This window comes from Thermothelomyces thermophilus, chromosome 4 (assembly GCF_000226095.1).
Source record: "Thermothelomyces thermophilus ATCC 42464 chromosome 4, complete sequence".
In the NCBI taxonomy this organism is placed as follows: domain Eukaryota; kingdom Fungi; phylum Ascomycota; class Sordariomycetes; order Sordariales; family Chaetomiaceae; genus Thermothelomyces; species Thermothelomyces thermophilus.
In genome coordinates, this window is record NC_016475.1 from 2,408,525 (window position 1) to 2,432,845 (window position 24,321).

General features: G+C 57.9%; 6 protein-coding genes across 6 annotated transcripts; 4 read left to right on the forward strand and 2 right to left on the reverse strand.

Annotated features, from left to right (window-relative positions):
• Positions 1–1,195: 1,195 nt before the first annotated feature.
• On the forward strand, positions 1,196–4,252 carry MYCTH_2306759 (uncharacterized protein). The gene is made up of 3 exons (XM_003664155.1): positions 1,196–1,683; positions 1,759–2,395; positions 2,465–4,252. Exons 1-3 carry the CDS (start codon positions 1,306–1,308, stop codon positions 3,901–3,903), a joined length of 2,454 nt encoding a protein of 817 aa, XP_003664203.1. The 5' UTR covers positions 1,196–1,305; the 3' UTR covers positions 3,904–4,252.
• A 244-nt stretch (positions 4,253–4,496) lies between these two features.
• MYCTH_2306762 (uncharacterized protein) lies at positions 4,497–5,462 on the reverse strand. Its single transcript, XM_003664156.1, has one exon. It carries the CDS (start codon positions 5,161–5,163, stop codon positions 4,744–4,746), a length of 420 nt encoding a protein of 139 aa, XP_003664204.1. The 5' UTR covers positions 5,164–5,462; the 3' UTR covers positions 4,497–4,743.
• A 3,870-nt stretch (positions 5,463–9,332) lies between these two features.
• On the forward strand, positions 9,333–10,724 carry MYCTH_2306764 (glycoside hydrolase family 33 protein). The gene has a single exon (XM_003664157.1). It carries the CDS (start codon positions 9,448–9,450, stop codon positions 10,675–10,677), a length of 1,230 nt encoding a protein of 409 aa, XP_003664205.1. The 5' UTR covers positions 9,333–9,447; the 3' UTR covers positions 10,678–10,724.
• A 115-nt stretch (positions 10,725–10,839) lies between these two features.
• On the reverse strand, positions 10,840–13,215 carry MYCTH_116363 (alkaline phosphatase-like protein; the record flags this gene model as incomplete). Its single annotated transcript, XM_003664158.1, has 7 exons — positions 10,840–11,054; positions 11,214–11,848; positions 11,929–12,070; positions 12,130–12,199; positions 12,264–12,430; positions 12,484–12,643; positions 12,733–13,215. 7 exons carry the CDS (start codon positions 13,213–13,215, stop codon positions 10,840–10,842), a joined length of 1,872 nt encoding a protein of 623 aa, XP_003664206.1.
• Positions 13,216–16,196: 2,981 nt separating this feature from the next.
• On the forward strand, positions 16,197–18,418 carry MYCTH_2306767 (uncharacterized protein). Its single transcript, XM_003664159.1, has one exon. The coding sequence runs from the start codon at positions 16,289–16,291 to the stop codon at positions 18,215–18,217; it is 1,929 nt and encodes a 642-aa protein (XP_003664207.1). The 5' UTR covers positions 16,197–16,288; the 3' UTR covers positions 18,218–18,418.
• Positions 18,419–20,491: 2,073 nt separating this feature from the next.
• On the forward strand, positions 20,492–24,044 carry MYCTH_2306768 (uncharacterized protein). Its single transcript, XM_003664160.1, has 2 exons — positions 20,492–21,654; positions 21,798–24,044. Exons 1-2 carry the CDS (start codon positions 20,620–20,622, stop codon positions 23,949–23,951), a joined length of 3,189 nt encoding a protein of 1,062 aa, XP_003664208.1. The 5' UTR covers positions 20,492–20,619; the 3' UTR covers positions 23,952–24,044.
• Positions 24,045–24,321: the final 277 nt, after the last annotated feature.

Sequence of the window (24,321 nt, forward strand, 5' to 3'; positions counted from 1 at the left end):
TGAGGTCAACGGTTGGGTCGGCGGCCGCGCTGGTCACCGAGTTGGTGCAGGATACCACATATCCCCGCCTCAAAGGCCAATCAAGAGGCGATCAAGCAGCCACTGAGCCAGGCCCGCAGAGGCAGCACGCCTCCGCCAACCTCCCTTAAAAAAGACGCAGCTGGAGTTGATGGTCCCAGTCCGTAGATAGGTTCAATGCCAATAACTCTTACAACTAGCAGCTCTCCGCGGACTCCAGTCGACGTGGCCGAAACCTTGTTTGGCAGAATCGTTTGCAGGTAGTGACGCCATCATCCTGCAGGTTGTTGTTTCGAATTTGGCAATCAGGGCCCGACAGCAGCTCGAGGTCCGGTCTGCCGGAGCAGGGGCCAGTTAGTTGGACCCTAATCATCCCCGAATCGGGCACATGTCAGGGTATCTGACTTGAAGTTCAGGGATCAGAGACAAAAGTCGATGAGACTTTCAGGGGATCATGGAGCAGCGGAGATGGGCTGTAGGGTCCGAGAGAGTGTGATACACAAGGCTCTCGACACGTAGCGCAAGCAACTACCTAACCTACGTTAGCTATGGCCATGTTATGGCACAGGGGGGGGCGGGCAAATATGGAAACCGCAACGCCCCAGTAGCGTGCCTCGAAATTACTTCCCGAACTGTACGGCTACTGCGCATTCTTACCGGGTAGCGCGTGGATACCAGCCGCTTGGACTCCACTGTACAGAGGAAGGCGCCGCCCCCCCCTGACGCCAGCGTCCAGCCAAAATCGCCGAGAGTTGTCCCCCCTCAACTCTCAGGTGCTGAAAAGCGGCCTCGACTGCCCAACCTTAGTGCGACCCGTGGACGGCCTGGTGACCCTGGGATTTGTTGGGAATACGCGGCGCATCCAAACCGCACATCGCACAAAGGAGCGGCCATCCAAAGTTCGGCCAAAGCCATCAATTCCCAATCCCGCATGCGCCGCAACTCGGCGCTCTTTCGCTCCACTCACGATCAGCCCCTTCCCGCCGTCACCTATCCATTCTTCCCTCCACCAACCCGAACGCCCCAGTTACGAACCGCCAGCCGATCGATACCTCAGGCGACCTGCACATAATCGTGTTCACTTTTTTCCTCGATAGACAAAGCATCACCCCTCTCCATCCACACATCAACATTGAATGGTGTGATTCCCGCTTGAGGGCGGTTTCCGTGCATCACGCTTTTCCCAATCGTCGGTTCTGGCCATAGCGAGCCTCCGCCACCTTGCCGCCTGAGCTCTGTGTTCCCCCCTCGGCCGCGATGACCACAGCACTCTCCCCCGGGGCTGACATGCCCATGCGGTCGCAATCCGTTCGGACACGCCGGCCACCGACGGCATCGCGCCCTGAACCCCTTCCACGGTCCGAGTCATCGACACGAGCCGAAGCATCGCGCCCCCACCGCCGCAGCAGCCAGCGCTCGACGACGGGTGCGGCGCAGTCCCCACGGCATCCGCCGTCCGACGTGCCCGCTCCCGCCGCCGAGGAGCCCCACGACAGGGCCGCCGCCAACGCCGCCGCCGCCGATCATTACGCGCAGCGTCCGTCCAAGCACAGGTATCGCACCGTCATCCCCGCCCCGTCAGGCAACTATGCCTTCATCAAGACGATCGGCCAGGGGAGCATGGGCAAAGTCAAGCTGGCCAGGAAGGAGGGCACAAACGAGCTGGCAAGTTTCTCGACCCCACGTGGTGTGCCCGGGTTGCCAAGCTAACGCTCAAGTTTTTGTTTTGTTCGAATGCAGGTCGCCTGTAAGATCATCGACAGGGTGTCGCCCGATGACGGACGGCTGAGCAGAGAAGAGCGAGAGCGGGCCGACGCCGCCCGGGAGGATCGCAACGCCCGCGAGGCTGCCATCGTCAGCCTGCTGAACCATCAATACATCTGCGGCCTGCGCGATAACCTGCGGACACGATGGCACTGGTACATGCTCTTTGAGTATGTCAACGGTGGCCAGATGCTCGACTACATCATCTCCCACGGAAAGCTCAAGGAGAAGCAGGCCAGGAAGTTTGCGCGCCAAATAGCGAGTGCCGTCGACTACTGTCACCGAAATAGCATCGTCCACCGGGACCTGAAGATTGAGAACATCTTGATTAGCAAGACGGGCGACATCAAGATTATCGACTTTGGCCTCAGCAATCTCTTCTCGCCCGACGAGGATAGGAAGCTCAAGACGTACTGTGGCAGTCTCTACTTTGCCGCTCCGGAGCTGCTCCAGGCGAGACCATACACGGGTCCCGAGGTCGATGTGTGGAGCTTCGGCGTCGTTCTGTTTGTGCTCGTCTGCGGCAAGGTGCCGTTCGACGACCAATACATGCCCGCTCTCCACCAGAAGATCAAAAAGGGCGAAGTCGACTATCCCAATTGGCTGTCTAGCGGTAAGTCACGGCGTGCTCCGTCCCCCCCTCCCCCCCCCCCTTCTTTAATCCTCGCTGACCCGAGTCTAGAGTGCAAGCACCTCATTTCCAGGATGCTGGTTACGGACCCGAAACAACGCGCGACCATGCACGAGGTCATGAACCACCCATGGATGCTCAAAGGGTATAATGGCCCTCCCGAGAACTTTCTTCCGCACCGCGAGCCCCTGAAACTGCCGCTCGACGAGGAGGTCATCGCCCATATGACGGGATTCAAGTTTGGCCCCCCGGAGTACATCCGCGAGGAATTAACCAAGAAGATCACGTCACCAAAGTACCAAGCAGCGGTGCGACGCTTGGAGAAGGAGAGGGAGCAGCCACAACCGAACCCCCAGGGTACGGAGAAGCGACGCGGTTTTGGCTTCGATTTCTATAAGAGGCGAAACTCGATTACCAGCAAGGAGACCTTGACCAACGGTAGCTCCGATGGGCTACCCATCGGTGATGATCCGCTCAACGCGTTCGATCCCATGATTTCCGTCTACTATCTCGTCCGGGAGAAGTTCGAGCGCGAGCGGCAAGAGGCGCAAGCCGCCCAACCCGCAGTTCCACCCAAGGTGCAACAGGTCCCGCCGTCATCTCCGCAACAAGCGCAGGCGCCGCCACCCGTTCCGCCATCACCGATCGCGCGGCACAAGGAGAAGCATTCGCTTGCCGAGATCGTGCCTCCGCAACCAGCACACACGGAGAACAGCCGGACGCGACACAGGGCCAGGTCGCATAGCGAAGACCAGGTTCGGGAGCCGGTCCAGAACGGCTTGCTCTCGCCGGACATGGTGCCGACGAAGAAGGGCGGCAACGGCCCCGTTTCCCTCCTCCGCAGACTCAGCACGCGCGACAGGAGGAAAGAGCCGTCCGACGGCAAAACCATCTCGCTACAGAAATCCGTCTCCAAGCGAGCCAAGTCCCTCGGCCACGCCCGCCGGGAGAGCATCCAGGCGCGCCGCGCCAGGCGCGAGGCGGAGGCGCGCGATCAGCCGCAGACCCCCCATACACCCCATCAGGAGCCCCCCCTCCGGGAAGAGACGGACGCCGAGCTCGGCCTCGAAGGCGAAGGCGAAGGCGGAGAGACCAGCGGCGGCTCCAACGAGCGGCTCGAGCCCGAGGACCCGGACCTCGCCAAGCCCGTGTACCTCAAGGGCATCTTCAGCGTGTCGACGACGTCGACCAAGCCGCTGTCCGAGATCCGCGCCGACATCAAGCGCGTGCTCAAGATGCTCGGCGTCGACTACACCGAGATCAAGGGCGGCTTCAGCTGCACCCACGCGCCAAGCATCGCCGAGGAGGAGAGGTACCACTCGCCCTCGCGCGGCGAGGAGCGCGTGGCCGACGGCGAGATCCGCTTCGAAGTGCTCATCGTCAAGGTCCCCATCGTCAGCCTGCACGGCGTGCAGTTCAAGCGGCTAGGGGGCGATACGTGGCAGTACAAGGCCACGGCAGAACAGATCGTAAGGAAGCTGAGGTTGTAGGCAGAGCGGGAGGTTGGCGCCCCCCGGGGGGGGGGGGGGGGGAGGCACGGGGTGAAACGTTCATGTCTCGGATTGAGGCGAGCGGAGGAGGAGGAGGAGAGGGGAGAGAGGGGTACGTATAACAAGGGAGGGCCATCAAAGATGTTTTACATTTCAGTGCGTGTCATGTTAGGCTGGTCATGGCTTTTGTCCAGTCCTGATGATGCTGGGGGGTTGTGTCTTTTCAGACCTGAACCTTTTTATTATGCTAACTAGTATTTAATGCTGAGCTTGTGATGCCTCCCTTCATCTTGCGGTACCCGGCCTCGAGAGCTATCGAGTTTTTGCACGAAGCATGTCTAGAGAAGAGGGTGGGTAAGGGGGGGGGGGGTTCAAAGGGTGTCTCTTTATCAGGGTTTCTACATGACCATGTTTTACGAGCATTTGGGCCTTGTGTAGGAGCGGGAGTGCTGGCGACGGAAGGAAGAGAGTGTGGTATTTTGTTCAATGTATGTATGCGCATCTGTACAAGTAGATGTTTGGGAACTCATAGTAGCAAGTGGTGTTGCCCTCTCCTGAACTACCAGACACACAAAAGAATAGTGATTCTTGACTCATCCTCCAATCCAAGTCTCGACGAGCGATCAAGATGATGTACATAGTTCAGAAAGCTCTCTCTCGAGGAACCTCCCCGGAAACAACTATATGCTCGTCGTGTCGTGTCCCCATGGAGCCAACTCACACACATCCTCGAAATCACTATCGCCAGCTTTGGATCCCTTGCCCGAATTCAATATCGGCCTGCATCCCTTCCTCTCGGATCCGGGTAAACAAACGAGAGAGACGATTAAAGATCGTGCCTCACTCCCGCGAATCGCCTTCACCACCCACCTCCGGCACACCACCGCCCCGTCCCTTCCCCGCGATCTTCGGCCAGTACGTCACGTACGCGTACGTGTCCACAGCGGCCAGGAGGACAACCCCGACGGCCAGGGCCGCGCGCGTGCGCGGGTTGGGCACGATGCGCCGGAGAGACAAGGCCAGGTAGGACGGGCTGGGGCTCGGAGTGGCGCCCCCCGAGTGGGCGCCACTGCTGCGCATGGCGTGGCAGGTCGAGAAGGAGGAGGTGGTCGAGGAGGAGAGGGGAGAGACTGAGGTGGGGGGGAGGGGCTTCGTCCAGCCTTGAGCGTGTCTGAGACGAGATGCTGTTGCGGAAGAGAGAGTGGCCGAGCGGGCGGTGAGGAGGAGGCGTGGGGCTGGCATGCGGAAAGAGCTGGCCATGGTGGAGGAAGGCTTGTTGTGTGCCTTAGTAGTTGATATATGGCGCTGAGGAGAAAGTTGTTGGTGATGGGTTGTGTTCTGCCTGGCAGTGGCTGTGGTGGCTACTAGAAGAGCGAGGTGGTTTGCAAGCGGTGTCGATGATAAACGAGGAGTGTTGGATGCGGGCTACGGAGCATGGTATATATAGAAGTTGACGCCCACAACATGGTCAAAGTTGCTTGACGCGTGGTATTGTTCGTTGCTCATACCAGGGATTGCCCGAATAGGCAAGTAAGCAGTTACAGGTACTTTTGCGCCATAACCGTTATGGCCGGAAGAAGCCGGGAAGAAGCCGGATTGGCGCCTAGAAAGCACCAAAATATCTGGACATGTCCCATTAGGGTTTAGACATAACGCATAACCATAACGCATCAGCTCGGCCTAGTCCTGACGCTTGTTTATAGACAACGGTTTGAACGGCCTCCGCAGCCTCTCCATTGGAGCGAGAGACTGCTGACCAAGGCCTCGGGGCCTCCTGAACATGCCGCCGAGTCCAGCCGACGTCGCATGCAGAGAGGACGCCGGGCGAATGCCTCCCGGCGGCGGCTCATTATCGTCATCCAGCCCTGTCGTGTTGCTGCCCTCCCGATTCGTCTCCTCCGCAGCCGTTGGCCCGGGGGGCGAGCTGGAAAAGTAGGCGTACTGTTTCCTTTTGATCGAGGTTTCCTCGCTTGGGATTGCCGGGCGAGACATCAACTTTCCCGATCCTAGTCTATGACCAGCGAGATTCGGGTCGATCGCCGGCTGTGGTGACGCAGCCTTGGGTTGCACTTCAACAAGCCCACTCCGTACTGAAACTGCACTGCTCGGCTTGGACGCTGATGCCGCTCCGGATTGCGGACGAGCAGAAACAGAATGGATCTTGATGAACCCTATGATACTCTTCTGATCTGGGGGTCGTTTGCCCGCTGATGGCTTGCTCTTCTCGGCCTTCGGCGCCGTCGTGGCGGCGGCGTTAGCAGCAGTGATAGCAGCTTGATGGGCCCCCACACTGACAAAACCAGGAAATGAGGCGACGGAGAACGTAGATATTTGCTCCATGGGAGTCATGTACTGCTTCCAGGGAACCTCCTCGTCGCTGTCTTGTCCTCCTATTGGCCCATGTAGTCGAGGTCTTTTTGCCCGGACTGCATTGTCTCTATAGCGACCATCCTCGCGGTCGAAGCCGTGCTCCGTCATCTCTGATTCCTCTTCAGGATCTACCGGAAACAGGTCGTCCTCCATACTGAACATAGCAGGCATTCTTTCGTAAATAAGCCTTTCCGCTGGCAGTTCTCGGCGGAGGATCCTGGCAATCTCGGCCATGACCCGCCGATCAAGGCACGGGCCTTTGTTCAAGAAGAAGCGGCGGACAGGATCGACGAAAGGCGACAGTCTGTTGCGCTCCCCGTTGCCATTGGCGCTAAAAAGCGGGCAACTAAGATACAGTAGGCTTTGGGCCCTCGTCATGGCCACGTACAGCAACCTTCGCTCCTCGTCTCCGTCCTCGGCTCGAGTGTGAGGAATGGAGCCGTCGTAGACCGCAGGAACAAAGACGATGGGCCACTCAAGGCCTTTTGCCGCGTGAATTGTGGAGATGGTCACCAAGGGCCGGCTCTCTTGCCCGTTGTCCTCGGTCTGAACATCGGATGCGAGAGCCACGTTGGCTAGGAAGCGTGGCAGGACTCCCTTCTCTCTCGTCTGATCAAGCCCCTCAATTTCAGGGAGGTCGTCTTCGTTCGACCGGTCCATGTCGCGCTCAAATTCAGCGGCAAGACCGAGAAATTCTTGCACGTTAGCCCACCTCTGCCCGTGGTCATCGGGATCCGGATATTTCTTCTTCAGGTATTCCTCAAAGCTCAACCTGGTGAGAAGATGCTCAATCATCTCGACTAGCCCAAAAGGCCTCCCGTTGGGCTCGCAGGCTTCTGCGACCCGTCTCCTGATATCCTGTAGCGGGCGCAGCAAGCCGCCACTGAGCTGCTGCTCAGCCTGCTTTGTGATCTTTGTCTCTGCTTTTCGATCCCCTCGGCAATGCTTCGTCAAGACGTCCCAGAGACTGAGCGCAGATGTCTCGGCCTCTTCGAGTAGTGCTTTGACGGTAGCCTCGCCGATGCCGCGCCTCGGCACGTTGACAATGTTTGCGAGCGCATCGTTATTTTTGGGTTGATGGATGACGCGAAGGTAGTCGATGAGAGTCTTGATCTCCGCACGTTCGTAAAACTTGAAGCCGCCGACCATTCGGTATGGGATGCCCGCCTTTCCAAGGGAAGCCTCGATGTGCCTCGAAAGGGCTGCCGAGCGCAGCAAGATGGCTACATCGTTGTGTGTCAACATATTTCCGGACATGACGAGCACCCTTCTGATCTCCGACACAATCCAGTCAGCTTCGGCGGAGGCGCTCTTCAAACGGCGGAGCACCGGGCGGGAGCCTTTGTTGTGGGTGGGCTTGAGGACCTTCTTATACCGCTTCTGATCCTGCTTGATGACCTCGAGTGACAAGTCGAGAATCGCTTGTGAGGATCTGTAGTTCTCCTCAAGGGCTATCTCTTCCGTCTCTGGGTACTCGCGGAGCATTTTCCACAGATTCCTGATCTCGGCCGACCGCCACCCGTAGATGCTCTGGTCCGGATCTCCCACCGTTGTGATCCTCTTCCGATGCTGAGCAAAGAGCTTCATCAAGTCGTACTGCACCCCGTTGGTGTCTTGATACTCGTCGATGAGCACCGTCTGGATGTTGGAGACGCAGGACGGGAATTTCTGCAGCAGCTCGACACATTTGATCAGGAGGTCGTCGTAGTCTAGGAGATTAGAGGTCTCGAGATGTTTCTGATACTCGCGATAGCAGGTGTCGAGCTCCTGCAGCCCTGCCACCTTGCTCGCCTCCTGGCGGGTCGTCTTGGAGGGGGCCTCGGTGCCCTTGGATTTCTTCTTGCTGATCCAGGCCCGTGCACCAGCAGGGTCGACTGCGAGCTGCAGCCTCTTGCAGATGCGCTTGATGATCTCGCTGGAGTCGCTGGCGTCGGCAATGCCAAAGTTCTGGCTGAGACCAATGTGCCGTCCGTACGCGGCGAGATAGCGGCGGGCGATGCTGTGGAATGTGCCCAGGATGAGTTTGTTCTCCCTGCCATTGCCGAGGGCCTTGCCGATGCGCTCCTTCATCTCACGGGCGGCCTTGACGGTAAAAGTAGCAACGATAACATCCTGGGGACGGATTCCCACTTGATCGACCAGCCAGACAACTCGAGTCGTCAGTGTATGGGTCTTGCCGCTTCCTGGTCCAGCCAGGATGGCCACCGTCGCCGCCTCCGAGGTGACAGCGCGGCGCTGCGCGTCGTTGAGGCCATTGAGAATCGGATGACTCGGCACTGGGGGTCCCATTCCGGTCACGAGTCGACAGACGCGCAAAAATGCGAGCGCGCGAGCGCGTGAGCGCGGTAAGGTGAATAAAACGCAGGCTCAGAGAAGAACCTTGGCCATACTTTGGGTGCAGGGTCCCCCTAACCGATGGGGAACCGCGCCACTATAGGTAGTGTAGGTACCTTCCTTCCTTAGGTACCTTGGGGAGGTCGGTGGACTTGTTAGTTTCGGCCTTCGAGTACCAGGGTGAGAAGCAGCAGACAAGACCTCCTTCCCGATTTCCTACTGCGGACACTGGTTCATCCGCTCGAGGCGCGGAAGTCGCGTTTGGATGTGGGGCGACTAGCGCACGTTGGCACGTGACTTTGCTGACTGCCCAAGTTTCCGAACATGGACTACGAACGAGTACCCAAAAATAGGAGGATCGGCTTGTTCGTACCTCGATTACTCCGTACAATGTTGAAACAACTGAGAGTCGGGTCAGCATATCATCCCGACTGCACCTTCAAACAGTAACAAGGCCTGGGGCGCTCGGGAAACACCGAAACCCACGTGCTCGTTCGGTTCGTTTCCAGTGGTCTATCGCTAAGATCATAATTTCACTGCCGTCTGGCCCCCATGCGAATCGCTTTCCTAATTCACGACGACACAGCCATGAGAGAGGTATCTGTCACTTGCCTCGGCCACCTCGTCGGCCAGAAGATTCAATAAGCCGACTTGAAAGGCTCGGCAGCCAGCTCTCTCGAACACGTCGTGTCGAGCAAACGCATAAGAACGATGGCAATCCGACGTATTTTTCCAAGTCGGAGGTAGCTTGCAAGCTGCAGCATACTTACGACAAGAGCATCACTCATTATTTGGCGATACTGTACTGTACATTCTATCACAGAGTTAGCGTAGCTACCTATGCGCTGGCTACAGGGCATCGCCTTGTGGGCGGCGCTCGCCCCCTTGTCGCACGCCAACGTTCCCGATCCGGCCAAGGACGCCACCCCCTACCATGAAGAGTTCGTTCTGTTCCGCAGCGCCAACATGGCCTCACCCGATAAGCTCTCGAGCGGCGTCGGCTTCCACTCGTTCCGCATCCCGGCCGTTGTCCGGACTAACACAGGCCGGATCCTCGCCTTTGCCGAAGGCCGCCGCCACAACAACCGCGACTATGGCGACATCAACCTGGTCTACAAGCGCACCAAGACCACCACCAGCCACGGCGCCTCCTTCAGCGACTGGGAGCCACTGAAGGAAGTCGTCGGCGCCGGCGCCGGAACGTGGGGTAACCCGACGCCCGTGGTCGACGGCGACACCATCTACCTCTTCATGTCCTGGAACGGCGCCCAGTACAGCCAGAACGGGGGCGACACACTGCCGGACGGCAGCAAGACCAAGAAGATCGATAGCACCTGGGAGGGCCGCCGCCACCTGTACCTCAGCAAGAGCACCGACGACGGCGCGACCTGGTCCGAGCCCGAGGACTTGACCGAGACGCTGACCCCGGCCGGCCGGGCCTGGGACGCCGTCGGGCCGGGCATTGGCATCCGCCTGACCACGGGCGAGCTGGTGGTGCCCGCACAGCAGCGCAACATCATCGGGCGCGGGCCCCCCGGCAACCGCACCTGGTCGGTGCAGTCTCTCCCGGGCGCCGGGTCCGAGGGCACCATCGCGCAGACGCCCGACGGTCAGCTCTACCGCAACGACCGGCCGGGCAGCAACAGCGACTACCGCCGCGTGGCCCGCGGCAACCTCACCAGCTTCGGCGCCTTCGCCGACGACACGGGCCTGCCGGATCCCGGGTGCGAGGGCTCGGTGCTGCTGTACAACTTGGCCGACGACAAGGGCCCGGCGCGGGTCGTCTTCATGAACTCGGCCAGCAAGGACAGCCGCCGGGCGATGCGCGTGCGCATCAGCTACGACAGCGACGCTGCCAAGTTCAACTTTGGGCGCGAGCTCGGCGACGCCCCCGTGTCCGGCGCCGGCTACGAGGGCGGGTACTCGAGCATGACCAAGACGGCCGACTACAAGATCGGTGCCCTGGTCGAGAGCGACTTTTACAACGACAAGGGCGGGGAGAAGTCGTACCGCGCCATCATCTGGAGACGCTTCAACCTGTCGTGGATCCTGAACGGGCCGCGCAATTAGGGGGGCTAGTGCGGATTGAATGCTCCTTTTTCATGAGATCATAGACCAAGAAATGTAATGCGAAGAAGCTCGCTACTATCGCAATTCTGGTATTTTATGTATTCTGACCGGCACACGCTGAGCGATAGTGCGACAGAATTACGCGGCGCCTTGGCTGATGAATTATTTGATGTACATCTTCTCGAACCCAACAACGTCCCACTTCCCGGTCTCCGTGTTGAGCGTCAGGTTCGTGCCCGTCGTCGTGCCGCCGCGGACGAACCCGGCCTCGACGTTGCCACCGGCCACTGGACGCGTCAGGTGATTCTTTCCCGAAGCGATCGTGAAGTTGGCCAGCGGGAGATCCCACGCATTGGGGGTGGCCACGCTGGGCGAGCCTATCATAGCGCCAAAGAGTTAGTGTGCTCTTCTTTTCTTTTTTTTTCCTTTTTTCCTTTCTTTTTTTTTTTTCCCACACTTCCGTTTTCTTTGTTTCCCGAATAGAAATAACCATCCACAATGCTACTAATTAATTAATTTAAGGGGCAGAAACTCACCAAAATACTGCGCCGTTACCGCTTCCTCGCGGATCCTGAGGATGAAGTAACCGCGGTAGTACCCCTCCTGCCACTGCATCAGCTCGTTGGCCTCGACCTGCTGGCGGGCCTTCTCGCGCGCGGCCAGGATGGGGCCGCTCTGGCCGGACGAGCTGACGGCGGTGCCGGCGAACTCGACGCCCACGGCGCCCTCGCCGGTCTGGGAGTCGTACGGCTTCTCGCCGAGCCAGGCCAGGTCCGAGACCCAGTTCTGGTGGCTGTCGCCGGCGAGGAAGACGTTGTTGCCGATCTTGTTATCGTACAGGTGCTTGAGCGTGCGGTTGCGGTTGGCCGTGTACCCCGACCACGTGTCGCCGCTGTTGTTGATGTCCGAGAAGATGACCTGGCTGCCGACGACGCGCCAGGCGGCCCCCCGCCGCGACGACTCGGCCAGCTGGTTGTAGAACCAGTGCTCCTGGCGCGAGCCCATCAGCGACCGCGAGGCGTCGTCACGGATCAGGTCGATGTAGTGGTCGTTCCAGCCCAGGCTAGTGATGCTCCGGTCGTAGTTGCGCGTATCAAGGATGATCAGGTCCAGCAGCCGGCCCAGTTTGAAGGACCGCCAGATCCGAAGATTGTCGTCGAGGTCGACTTGGCTGGGAGAAAGTCAGTTAGTTGCCTTTTCGGCTGGTGATATCGGAGGGGGATGATCGGGTGAGGGGATGATAATACTTACCGGATAGGCATCCACTCGAAGTAGGCCCGCACGGCGTTCATCTTACGCTGATCGACGCTGATGGACGGGCCGTCCTTGCGGAAGGAGTCTTCGGTGTTGTTCAGCGCGCTGAATCCGTCCCTGTAACCGTTGTTGGCAATTTCTGTTTCGTTCATGTCAGCACCAAGCCCCGATCCCAAGCATGGCCATGGCGGCCCATACCATGATCATCCCACGTCGGCATCCAAGCATAGTTCTGAGACAGGAGCTGCAAATCGGGATCAGTGCGGTACTGTTTGTTGTTTTCGTCAGTCACCTGCTGTATTCCGGTATCTAATTAAGGCCGACACGCTCACCTGTCCGTGACGGGTCCTATAGTCCCACAGGCTAAAGATGATGCGTGGCGGGTTGTGTGCACGCTCGCCCCCCTGAGCTCCTTCGTATATGTAGTCACCTAGGTGGACCACGTAGTCGTGCTTGTCCTTCCGCGCCGCGTTGCCGTAGGCATTGAAATAGCCATTGGCTGAGCTACCAGTCAGCAGTGATGGCGAAGCCCGATGAGAGTTAATATCTTACGGAAATTGCTGCACGAGAACACCGCAAGGTTGATCTCGTCCAGCTTAGCATTCTCCCTTGGAGCCGTTTTTGTCCTTCCCACCGGGCTGGCGTTATCGGACTTGCAAACGTTGAATTGGTAGTTGTAGGTGGTGAATGGCTTCAGGCCCTTGGCCTCGACCTACGTTTCGTCAGCCTCATGAATTACCGCACAAGACGCATGATCTTTTTTCTTTTCTTTTCTTTTTTCTGCCTCTTATTTTCACCAACCTTGACAGTGTAGTCAATATCGCTAGTGGTGTAGGCAGTACCCTGCGAAACAATGTGCTTCCCGGATCCGCCGTGACCAGGACGTTTCGAGCCTTTCTCCTGGGCTTCCCAGACCTTCCATTCGACGCAAATTGGGTTAGGATCCGCCTTGACGTACTTTTCGGTCTCGTGATTGTACAGGTCAACGGTTCCCTCGACGGTCACATTGCTGTTATCTGAAGCCAGGGACGGCGCGACGCGGGTCCAGAGAATGACGCTGTCCGGATAGGGGTCGCCAGACGCGATACCGTGAGTGAAGTTCAACTCGGATGGCTTATACGGCACGGCGCCGCGCTTCATGCTGCGGCGGGCGACTGCCGGGACGTCGATGCCAAGGTTGACATGGCGCCGGGAAGGGCTGAGGTAGTTGATGTTCCCATCAAATGAGGCAGACGCCAGAGGCGCCGACAGAGCTGCGAGGCTCAGAGTCGACAGGATATGCATCGTTGACGAGCCGGTTGAGCTTGGGAGTCTCTGGGAGGTTGACCGAGCATGCAGCGCCCACCTCTTCAACTCCCCTTAGCTCCCATCCGTACTGGATTTATATCATTTTCTGGAAGCCCTCGGATGCTCTACTGCCATATTCCCCCCCCACACCCCCGGCATATTCGGTGGATGTTTGAGGTAGGACAAGGTATTATCTCGTCCTCTTTCCTCCTTCCACCTTCTAGATTCAAACAACTTTCTGCATCCCATGGCGCGGAGGACTGGTAACTTAACCGCAGTTTGGCCAATAAGTCTTGCCCACATATACACGAGTTCTGTTGGTTCCTGAATGATGCAATTAGTGTTGTTGACGGAGGCAGGGCCTGCTTGAGCAACGTGAAGCGGTGCTGCAGTGCTATTGGGCGGATGCTACGTGGGGTCCTTGAAAGGTACTGTAGTATCGTAGTATCGAAGTCGGAAACCGGTAGTAATTAATCGGCAACCAAGACTCGATCTTCTCTAGCAAATAGCAGCGGACTGGTTGTAAGCACGCCAGTTGAATTCTTCCTTTTTTTATGAAAGGTCGGCGCGAGGGATTCCTGTTGTGTTGATACTTCAACTGCAATTGGAATGCCAGTCATCTTTGCAAAAAGCTGGTATGGTCGCACTGAGTGAGATATGCACCTCGGTTTCGGATCGAGCCACCGCGGACGGAGCAGTTTAATCCATCCCATGTGTATATATAAAAAACCCCGACTGTGTTATAATTACGCCTCGCGCAACTCTTGTCGTGGCCCACAGTAGGCGTGAAGCTTCGCTTCATCGGCCGTAGGTTCGACCGTGTCGGGGTATTTCCATCCCAACTAATTACTTCGTGCGAGGGGCTTAACAGCCCAGCCACACCTCTGTGGCCAACGCAACCCTTATTTACTAGCGATACATAGGGAAGGAGTACCGCGGGAGGCCAAGAATGTAGCATCCAATGGCCGGTCAGATTTATCTAGAGGATTAGCCGTTGATTGAAGCGAAGCTCCTTCCTTCGCTCTTCAATGTATGTTCATTTTAGGGACGTAATTAGTCATTGAGGCTTCGCTTCAACCGAGAGGCCCTGCTACTGGCTTCCGCCTCGTTTGGCAACGAGTTGGGTTGGGCAATAAAAGGGGAATTTATACAAACATAAAAAAGTCCTCCTTAAACAGTTCCAGACAGCATGCGATCAGAGTGTACGTATAGTACTCGGAAACGAGAAGTATGTTTACTACATATAGAAGCGTAGTACAGAACCGTGTGAGGGTTGATTGTTGGCACGTGCGTGATCATGATCTATTCGTGCTGCTGCACCGCACTCGTACGCTGATAAGGCACAGAATCAGGTACTGATCAAAGTGTGTCACCCGTCCTATGTGTGTACTTTATAAAGTAGGTATCGACTTGGTACACACTTCAGCGACTTTGGAGTCCGCGATCTCAACCAAGATTATTGCTCGATCCCCGCCGAGAACCCATGGCAAGGATTGAGAGACACACGAGAGGATCTCTACAAGTGTTCGCACACGATTACATAATCACTCTAGTTTTCGATTTAGTGCACACAGTTCGAGTTTAAGTCATGCCAGATGGCGCACTACTACAATGTTAAGGCCATGGTCCGAATCTTAAATGGAAAATGTATGGAGCAATGATTCAAATCAGGGATTTGTTGGGCACACGTAGTACGTACATAAAGCTTCATACTGCCAGTACTTCAAGACGCAGGTTGCTGTTGAGATAAGTTCCAAGTACGTCTGAGATAATAACTTGTGAAGGGCGCAGACCGGTCGTAGACCGGCTTGACATCTCTATCTATACTACGCTCCTCATAGGGATCAAACAATGTTGAATATCTCGTTTACGAGTCTACTCGGTATACACTCTGTAAGACTTAATTCCTAGTTCTGTGGTTCCATTCACTGGAACAAGGCCGATCTATCCCGTATACTGTGGTACTTCTGCGGTGGATGCTTTTGCTTGTGGTCGTGCCACTCAGCGCTCTGGTCACTGTGATCTGCGATATCTCGCGCCTGTGACAGCAAGTGATGCCCGTCAAAGCAACGGACCGAATCAAAACGAGAGGTACCGAATCCACTATAAAGTACGCCAGAGCCTTTTGGTCTGGACAGCACCCGCTCACACTTGCCGCTCAAAAAGAAACAAAAAAAAGTTATTATCCAGACGGTCACTTGCATTTAGGCAATGACTGTATTCTTCTGTATCGCATTTTGAAATCTGTCAATGTCTATTGCTAAAGACCTTATTTCAGAGACGCACACACTTCGGTGGTGGCTGTGTGCTGTGGTAGACAGGAGAGTGACGGGAGCAAGAGGGTTTAACTAGCGCAGGGAGTGTGCAACCGCTTACAGGGGCAGATGCGGGTAGATGGCGGGGGATGTGTGGCCTCGATGTTGCCAACCAATCAGCAGGGCGCCTTTACCGCTGGCCCGTCTGCACATCCAAACTGATTCAGCCAACCAGGGAACGGGAGGGCCTCGCAACTCCCGTCACTCACACCTCAGTTCAGCCAAGGACGGGCGATAGCAACGCTCACAGGTCGCACAGCACATGCGCTGCGCCCGCCAAACCCTGCTCCATCATGCGAGCACCCGCAGTTCCTGGATTTGAGGGCCGGCAAGCTCGAAGCGGCTTCACACAAAAATAACCAATGAAAGAGTGCAGCGGCAATCAGCGCCAGAGCCCCGTCGCCCGCACGCTTTGCCCACGAGTCCCATTCCCGACACAAAGTGCGGCTCGCCTGCGATGGAATGCGTCTCAACAGCCGCTATATACCTAGTCGGGGCCTGATGAGATGCAGTGATCGCAGTTTTTGTGCCCATTTGCTGTAGCCGTCGCAATCGTTGACTGCACATCTCAATCACATCGTGTTTCGAACATGGCGGATACTGCAATCCGTCCCTGAATCCCATCCTCTCCTGGCGACGCCCCCCTCCCCCCCCCCCCCCCCCCCCGGGACACCCTCACCGTTTCCGGTCCCGGACAGAAGAATCCCCTGCCCGGACTTGTCACCCTCCATCCCCCCCGCCCTTTCCTCACCACCATGCTACCTGGTGTGACGGCGTATAACTCTGCCTTGGTTCTCCTCTGCGCGACTTTGTCTCGGATCCCCTCGTGTGTCGCTGCTCCGTGGACCGAATTCTTGTCGCGACGATTCGACCTCATCCTCGACTACTCGCCCGCTCCGCCGCCCGAGGACGGCCCTCCAGCCTCAGCAGGTGCCCTCCGCGACCCGGCCTTTCTCCCCGCTCAGATCGGCGGCATAGTCGGAGCCTACGCCTTATCGCTGGTGCTGGTCGCCCTCCTTCTCCTTGCCCTGTCCAAGAGACGCCGCGAACACTTGCGGAACCGCGACCTTGCTCCGGAAGAAGGGGGCGTGTTCTTCTCAGGCTTCAACCCTTTTCCCGAGCCATTCCTGCTCCAGTCCGAGGAGGAATACAAGAGACAGCTCGAGGCGTTCCAGCAGCTCACCGAACTCGAGCAGCAGCAGCAGTTCCACCTCTACCAGGCCCAACCGGAGCAACCTTTCCAGCAGCTCTCTCTTGAGATCCCCACCAGCCCGATCAGGAACTTCTCGCTCCCATCAACTTCGCCTCTGAGCCCGACCAGGACTGGCCCGCTCAGCCCGACGAAGTCGCAGCGCTCGCTCTTCACTTCCCCGTCGCCGACCTCGACCATTCGTGCGCCCGGCCTCGAGCTCGTAGTTGACCAGACGGTCTTGCACCGGGACAGAACCATGGCGCAACAACAGCTGGAGGAGATGTACAAGTATGTCATGGAGCACGAGCAGGCCAAGGCGGAAGGGAGAGAGTACGAGGGACCGCCGATCGCGTCCCCGTCATCCGGTGCGAGCCCGACCAAGGGCCCCAAGAAGGAAAGGAACAAGCCGTCGAACCTGAACCTTTCGCGGGACGACAAGGCCCAGTCGCGCGGCTCCTCCTTCCTCTCCTTCCTCAAGTCTCCACGCAAGAGCAAGATGAACGCCAACGTGACCATCTCGTCTCCCATCTTGACCCCAATGTCGGGGACTTTCCCACGGCACGACGACCAGGAGATGAACGCCATGGCGCCCCGACACTATGCTCCTGCGGCGCCGCCTCCGGTGCCCTCCTCATCCGACCTGTCCTTCCGCCGCGCGACGGCCTCGACGGCGGGCGGCAGCCACCACCTTCCAACCCCTGACATCTCCCCCGTGAGCTCGCAGAGCATCGACTCGCGCATCGACGCCGCCATAGGCAAGCCCCCATCCAGGGCCGCCTGGCGCGAACGGCACGAGCGAGAAGGGCGAAGTAGCAATCGCCTCCCCTCTCATTCGCATAACGACTCGAGCGCGACCAGCACGGCCGGCGACCACGAGCCGGTCTCGGCCAGCTCGGAGCGGTCCACCACCCGCCTCGTAGGCCTGCCGGCGTCCCCGCGCCCCAATGCCACCCGCTTCCCCAGCGACCTTTCCCTCCCGGCCTCCCCCCGCCCGCACCAGCAATCTTTCCAGCAGCAGCAGCAGCAGCAGCAGCAGTCCGGCCCCAATAACAACAGCAACAGCAACGACAGCAACGACAGCAGCAACAACAACAACAAAAACAACGCCTCCTCCTCTACCTCGTCGTTCCCGCGGCCCTCGGCCGTCCGCGAGGGCGGCACGCTCCCGCTGCGCACCTACGAGCAGCAGCAGCAGCAGCAGCAACAGGGGTCCTCGGTGACGAGCCCGACGGCGGCGAGCTTCGCGACGACGACGAGGCAGACCGTCTTCACGCGGGCGGAAGGCCCGCTCTCGCCCGGGACGGCCCTGCCGACGGGCATGCGGACGCCCTGGACGGGGGCGCCGGTGCCGTACTCGCCGTACCAGCCCTTCTCGCCCGTCGTGCCCATCACGCCCAGCGTGGTGACGCGGGCGGACCGGAAGCGGATGAAGAAGCTGGAGCCGAGGACGCCGACCGTCGAGATGGTTCGTAGCGATGAGGAGCTATGGTGATTCCATTTTTTTTGGTTTTTTTTTCTTTTGGTCTTGGCTTTTGTCCTTGTTTCCGGGTTCCTTTTGCTTCTCTCCTCCGTATCCTTCTCTTTTTCTTTTCTTTTCCTTTTTTTCCCCTCTTTTCGTCGGTTTCTCTTTTTATCTATGTTGTAGTGGTTCTGGTCTCGGCTTTATTTTGCGATCTCTTCCTTGTCGGGGTAAATGGTTCCCTTAAGCTTAGGGGGCGGTGGGCTATCCGGGGTCAAGAGTGGCTGTGATGTAGAAAAGGATTCGATATCCGATATCCGATATCCGTATATATATCTTGACGAGCAAACGAAGAACCTATTTCGATCTGATGCTGGATGCATTGGCGCCGAAGCGTTTTTAGTCAACCCTGTGGTGGCGGGCAGGTGCTGAACACTACAGGAACCGTAGAGCAGGTAGGTAAGCCTGAGGAAGTCGGTCGTGTTTTAAGGGGGGGAACAAGGGGCATCTTGATGAAACGGTTGCGGATTCCCTCCCCTTGGGTGCACACTTATATTTCGAATTCCGTATCGACTTTTTCGTCTTTATGTGGAACACGGCCGAACTGTATCCGTACCTCTTCTTTAGAGTTTCACACAAGGGGATCAAACCAACCTCTCTTGGCAGCCGCGAGTGGAGTCGATGCGGTGACCGGGCAAACCCGAACGTAGTGTAGTGTAAGCATAGTGTACAGGTATCGCTGTGTTGACATTCTTGGTAAAGGGAAAGGGAAACCTTTTCATGTACGAAATGAAGCATGAGGTCATGCGGTTGGCCGAGGGTAGGGGTTCATACGCTAGCCTGTGTGGAGGGACCGACAATTCCTCGGCTTGAGTCGCGTTCGAAGGAAGAGAACCCCTTAGGAAAGGGGACCGTCTGGAGGTGCCCTCCACATCCCGTGACCGGGAGGTAGGTAGCTACACGAAGTCGGAAAGGTCGAGGCCGCCAGGCATCAGTAATCTACCCATCGATCGTGATAACAGCGTTCCTTCACATTTGCAGCTTACATACTTCAACAAGACCATATTTCCGTCTTGAGCAACTGCGCTCTAATCTGTTCCTTTGCGTAGAGTACGTCAGATCTCGTCCTCTTGCCAATCAGGCTTGTCAACCATCGGGACCACGACCCACTGCTTCCCGCTTCAGACGGGACGAAAGCGCGGGCAAGAATTAGCGGCCGATCCTGGTGTTCACCTACATTAGGAGGATTCTATCCGCTATTCCATACTTTACCTAGTATTCTTCCTGAGTGACGATGATAGCACTCGGACAGGCAGTCTCCCCCTCTTGGTGGCTTGCTCGCAATCAGACTTTAAGCTGAGCTCTCGCCCAAGTGTATTGCATTTGTTGCGTATACGTGCTACCATGTATGTATGTGCATTTATGCGGCACATAACATGCCTTATGTATGTACCTCCGTACATACATAAAGGTTGCCAGAGGCGGACAAACAGGTGCCGGGGTCCTGGCGAAAGATGCGGAGCTACGCTCCGTACTCCGTAGGATTACTACACAGTCGTGTCGACAAGTAGGTAGGTATGTACTCGGTGACCTTATTAACGCAAGCAGCAACTACTCCGTAGCTCTTGAAATTCCGTATTTTATGCGTGAACTGTACTGCATACGTACCTTACATGCTTAGACTTCGTCACCCGGAGCACTGGTGTAGTCCAAGTACGAAGTAGCACGTACATCGCCCTCACGTGCAAACGGCTGTTATCTGCTGGGTCCGAAATGGTGGGTCAGATTGGTACCCCATAGGGAATGACTGTGCGCGGTTGATTGGCGTGCGATGCTTCGAAGGCTTGTCGAGATGCATTGCCAGAAGAAAGGGCTTGGTGGGGCAGGATCTCGCGCTAATAAGGAGAAAAAACAAGGTAGGGTGCAGGCATCGGCCCAATGTGAAGAGGGATTCTGGCCCAGTTCTCGCCTCCGGCTGCACGTGCCACCGCCGCCGTGCCCCCACCGGAGCTGCTCGGGTGCATCCGCCTGTCCATCATACGATTCCGGGGCGAATCGTCCCACTCATAACCTGATTATGTCCGAGTTCCCATCTTCCAACCTCAGTCTTCGCCAAAAATTTCGAGAGCATCAGAGTCCGCGCCAGCATTGCGGTCAAGGCATTCCCGAGACAGATTAAGCTTCAGGGAGCTCCCAAGCGAATCCTGCGGACACCACTGACCAGTATTCCAATTGGCCGGACCGCCTCCTCAGTCCCCGCACGCCTCGCGGCCGTCCACCACCCTCCGCCAGAGCCAGCGCCCAATTGCCCTTTTCGCTCAGTGGACTCGGCTTGCTGCGCGCACGCCCACAGTAAGACCCGCATGCAACCGCTGACCTCCGTTGCGGCTCGCAGACCCCGGGCACTAGTGTAAGGGCAGAGAGGAAGGAACAACATGGCCAGCCTCGACGGCAACGCGCCTGAGTTGTTTGCCAACATGGACGGAGGTTTGGATGTCTTCGACCTTGGGGATGCGGCGCTGGGAGACAGCGGTCTTGCGGGGGATTTCGGTGATGGAGCCCTTGGCAGTTCGGAGCCAATCTCGACGGCTCCTACTTCAGTTACCACTACTACCGCAGCCGAGACCGTCTCCCCTATTAGTATTGCGGGTGGGACGCTATCTGACGCTTCGCCGGATGTTGCCGGACCCTCCCACCAGCAGCAGCAGCAGCAGCAGCAGCAGCAGCAGCAACAGCGGCAGCAGCAACAGCATCCCGGCTTCTTCGAGTCGGCTACTACTCCGCAATGGGAATTTCAGAATACACCACCGTATGACTCCCCGATCAACCCCTTCGGTACTGCGCCCCAACCGACTTGGGAACTCCCGCTCAACCTCAGCAAGCCGCCCCAACCCCAACAACAAACATCTTCCTACCCTCAGACGTCTACCGCCGCCACAAACGACCCGAATCCTGCCCCTTCCACCTCGGCGGGCAATGTGCCCCTAGCCCCAGCATTTGCGCCAAGCTTGCAACCCGCCCAGCCAGAGCATATTCGGAACATTCAGGACACACTCACGCCAGCGCAGCGTGAGCGCCTCAAATCCATTGCCATGCCTCCGCATCTTCAGTATCACTCGCCCCAGAGCAACGCTGGCAGTCCGGACTCCGCGTCCAGCGGCCAAGACAAGGCCGCCCTGTCGTCGCCCGACCCTGCCGCGCCGGCGAAACCCACCAGCAGGAAGCGCAAGTCATCGGCTTCCGCCGACGACGACGACGATGAAGATGAGGTTGAGCAGCCGGTCAAGAAGACGGCGCATAACATGATTGAGAAACGGTACCGGACCAACCTCAATGATAAGATAGCAGCTCTGAGAGATAGCGTTCCTTCACTACGGATCATGTCAAAGAGCGCACGCGGAGAAGACACGACCGAAGACAGGGAGGAGCTTCACGGCCTGACACCTGCCCACAAACTGAACAAGGCGACGGTAGGTTTAAACAATAACCCGAACCCGCCCCCCACCCCCCCCCCCCCCAAAAAAAAAAAAAAAAAAAAAAAAAAAAAAAAAAAAAAAAACACCCTCTCGCTCTTTCAATGCTTCATCAAATGCGGCGGTCTGACGGCGTCTAGGTCTTGAGCAAGGCTACCGAGTACATCAGGCACCTGGAGAAACGGAATAATCGTCTCCTTGAGGAGAACAGCAACATGCAGGCGAGGATTGCCGCCTTTGAGAAGCTGTTCATGGCCGGCGCCATGAGCGGCCAACTGCCCAATCCGCTGCAGCAACAACCCGCTCCGATGCAATATCCTCAGGATACGAGCTCCTACTTGAACACGCCCATGGCAACACCTCGGGGCCCCGACCCCCCGGGGATGATCCCCATTCCGGACGACATGAAACGAATCCTCGCGGCCCAGCAGATGAACGCCGGCCGTCCATATCCGGTGCCCGCGCAACAGTTCGGCCAGAACCCAACGTTTATGCGGCAGCAGCAGATCCAACAACAGCAACAGCAATCCCAAGCACAGTCCGGCCGCTGGAACCCTTACCTGGGGAAGCTCATGGTGGGTTCCCTCGCCGGCTTGATGCTGGTCGAGGCGCTCGTCGAATCCGAGCCCTCCGGCGACAGCACCGATTCACGCGGCCTCGGCCTTGTTCCCTCGGTCAACTACATTACCTCGTTTGTCCGATCTTCCCACGTCAGCGTCGGGGGTTATTACGTCTCGGCAATCCACTTGCTTGCCAAGTTGCGGCTCCTCTCCCTCCTGGGCTTCGTCTTCTGGCTGGCCTGCTCGTCGTTCGTAGACACGTCGGCCTTCAAGCCTTCCAACAAGACCGAGAACACCGCCGCCGTCGTCAAGGCTGTGCCATCTCTCGCCTCGCCGATTCATGTCAGGAGACAGGCCTGGCTCACCGCTATCCAAACCGTTTGGGTACCTAGGCATAACATCTTCCTCGAAGCTGCCGCCCTGCTTCTCAAGACGTGGAAGTACACTTTGAGGAACCTCGTCGGCTCCCACAGCTACCTCTCGCTCGCCGGCCTGAGTGAGGAGCAAGAGGCCGCCCGGATCAAGGCTTGGTCGATCGCTCTGGACGCTCAGCTCGCAGGCGGCGATGTCGAGATCAACAAGAGCCGTCTTACGCTAACCCTGATCGCATCGGGCACACTCCCCGACACACCCCTCCGGCTGATGCTAAAGGCGTTGCATATCCGGGTCCTGCTTTGGCAGCTCAACGGCGCCCGCTGGGCGGCCAACGTGATTGCCGCGAAGCTTGCCAGGGACAGGTGGAACGAAGCAAGACAGCTGAACCGCATCCTCAACTCGCTTCCAGAGGGCGATGCTTCCGCTGATGACGCCCTTCCCGAGTACCTGGCCACCCTGATTGAGCAGGATTGCGACGAGGTCCTCACCGATGCCATCATCCAGCGTGTGCACAACCTCGCTTGGAATCGGCACACCACTCATAACGTTGTCGGGAAGATCGACGGCATGGACACCGTCGTCGAAGACGCCGCCGTGCGCTCGCCCATGGACGCCGTTGCGGCCTGGTATTCCTGCCTGATACTCCATCGCGTCCTTCTAGCCAGCCTTCGCCAGCCCCGCGACGACCTCGCCGCCGCCCACCGTCCCGAAGACGCCATCGCTCTGGCGGCCAAGATCGCCCCCATCGGTTCCAACGCCCAGGTCCGCGCCCTCGTCGCCCGCGCCGTGTTTGCCGAGGGCGCACGCGGCTCGCACATCGTCGCCGCCCTCCAGGCGCTGGGCCCCTCCGTCAATCCGGATAAACACCAGGATTACCGTCGCGGCGTCCCGCCGCTGATCGACTCCCCCATGACCTCGATCATGCCGGATCCCGACGCGCAGATGGCACTGCGCTGCGCCATGGGCATCGCCCAGCTTCAGAAATTTGAGAACCCGCCCACGGCAGCGTATCCCATCATCTCTTCGGTACTGCCGGCCGGCACCGACATCGAGAAGGTCTCGCTACTGGGCTATGCCGCGGCGTTCCGACTTATGGAAACTCTCAATCGACACGCCGTGGCGAGGGAGACGTCCGCTCGGTCCCTGGAGAGGTTGGCCGGCAGTCTTCGAATCTGGATGGGCTGCGAGCGGGCCGCGGGAGAGAAGCTCGGGGTGGATGCCGCCATGCGTAGCGCCATGATCAAGCGCTGTCTGGCGGTCACCAAGAGCGTGGTAGGCATGGAGGCTGAGGCCGACCCGGGCTATTGGAGTATGGATGATTGTGCGGGTGCCGACGGGGAGGGGGAGGATGGATGTTGACTTGACATGACTCCTATGGACGGCGTGTTTCACCCATCTTTGGGGGGAGGGTGACTCATGCCTCTCCTCCTTCTTTTTCTTTGGTTTTCTTTGTTTTCTGGTTTCCCCCCCCCTTTCCCACGTCGAACGCGCTTTCTTCGCGGTTGCGTCTGGTATGCATTGCGGCATATACACCTTGTAGTTGCATGGCTTCCTTTTCCTCCCCTTCGATCTTCCGTTCTTTCATTGTTCTCCATCTTCACTTCTATCTCACCTTCCATAGCTTCGCAGTCTACACGCTACGAGCTGGATGTGGCGTACGGGCGAATTCGGGGTGGATCAAGAGGATACAGAAAAAAAAGCGAACGACATCACAGTTGCTTGGTGCTTC

Bases quoted from the DNA above. Each gene is read 5' to 3' on its own strand.
- MYCTH_2306759 (XM_003664155.1), top strand. From the start codon at position 1,306: ATGCCCATGCGGTCGCAATCCGTTCGGACACGCCGGCCACCGACGGCA. The intron at 1,684-1,758 runs GCAAGTTTCTCG...GTTCGAATGCAG, and splicing joins AGGAGGGCACAAACGAGCTG to GTCGCCTGTAAGATCATCGA. The intron at 2,396-2,464 runs GTAAGTCACGGC...ACCCGAGTCTAG, and splicing joins TCCCAATTGGCTGTCTAGCG to AGTGCAAGCACCTCATTTCC.
- MYCTH_2306762 (XM_003664156.1), bottom strand. From the start codon at position 5,163: ATGGCCAGCTCTTTCCGCATGCCAGCCCCACGCCTCCTCCTCACCGCC.
- MYCTH_2306764 (XM_003664157.1), top strand. From the start codon at position 9,448: ATGCGCTGGCTACAGGGCATCGCCTTGTGGGCGGCGCTCGCCCCCTTG.
- MYCTH_2306767 (XM_003664159.1), top strand. From the start codon at position 16,289: ATGCTACCTGGTGTGACGGCGTATAACTCTGCCTTGGTTCTCCTCTGC.
- MYCTH_2306768 (XM_003664160.1), top strand. From the start codon at position 20,620: ATGGCCAGCCTCGACGGCAACGCGCCTGAGTTGTTTGCCAACATGGAC. The intron at 21,655-21,797 runs GTAGGTTTAAAC...GACGGCGTCTAG, and splicing joins ACAAACTGAACAAGGCGACG to GTCTTGAGCAAGGCTACCGA.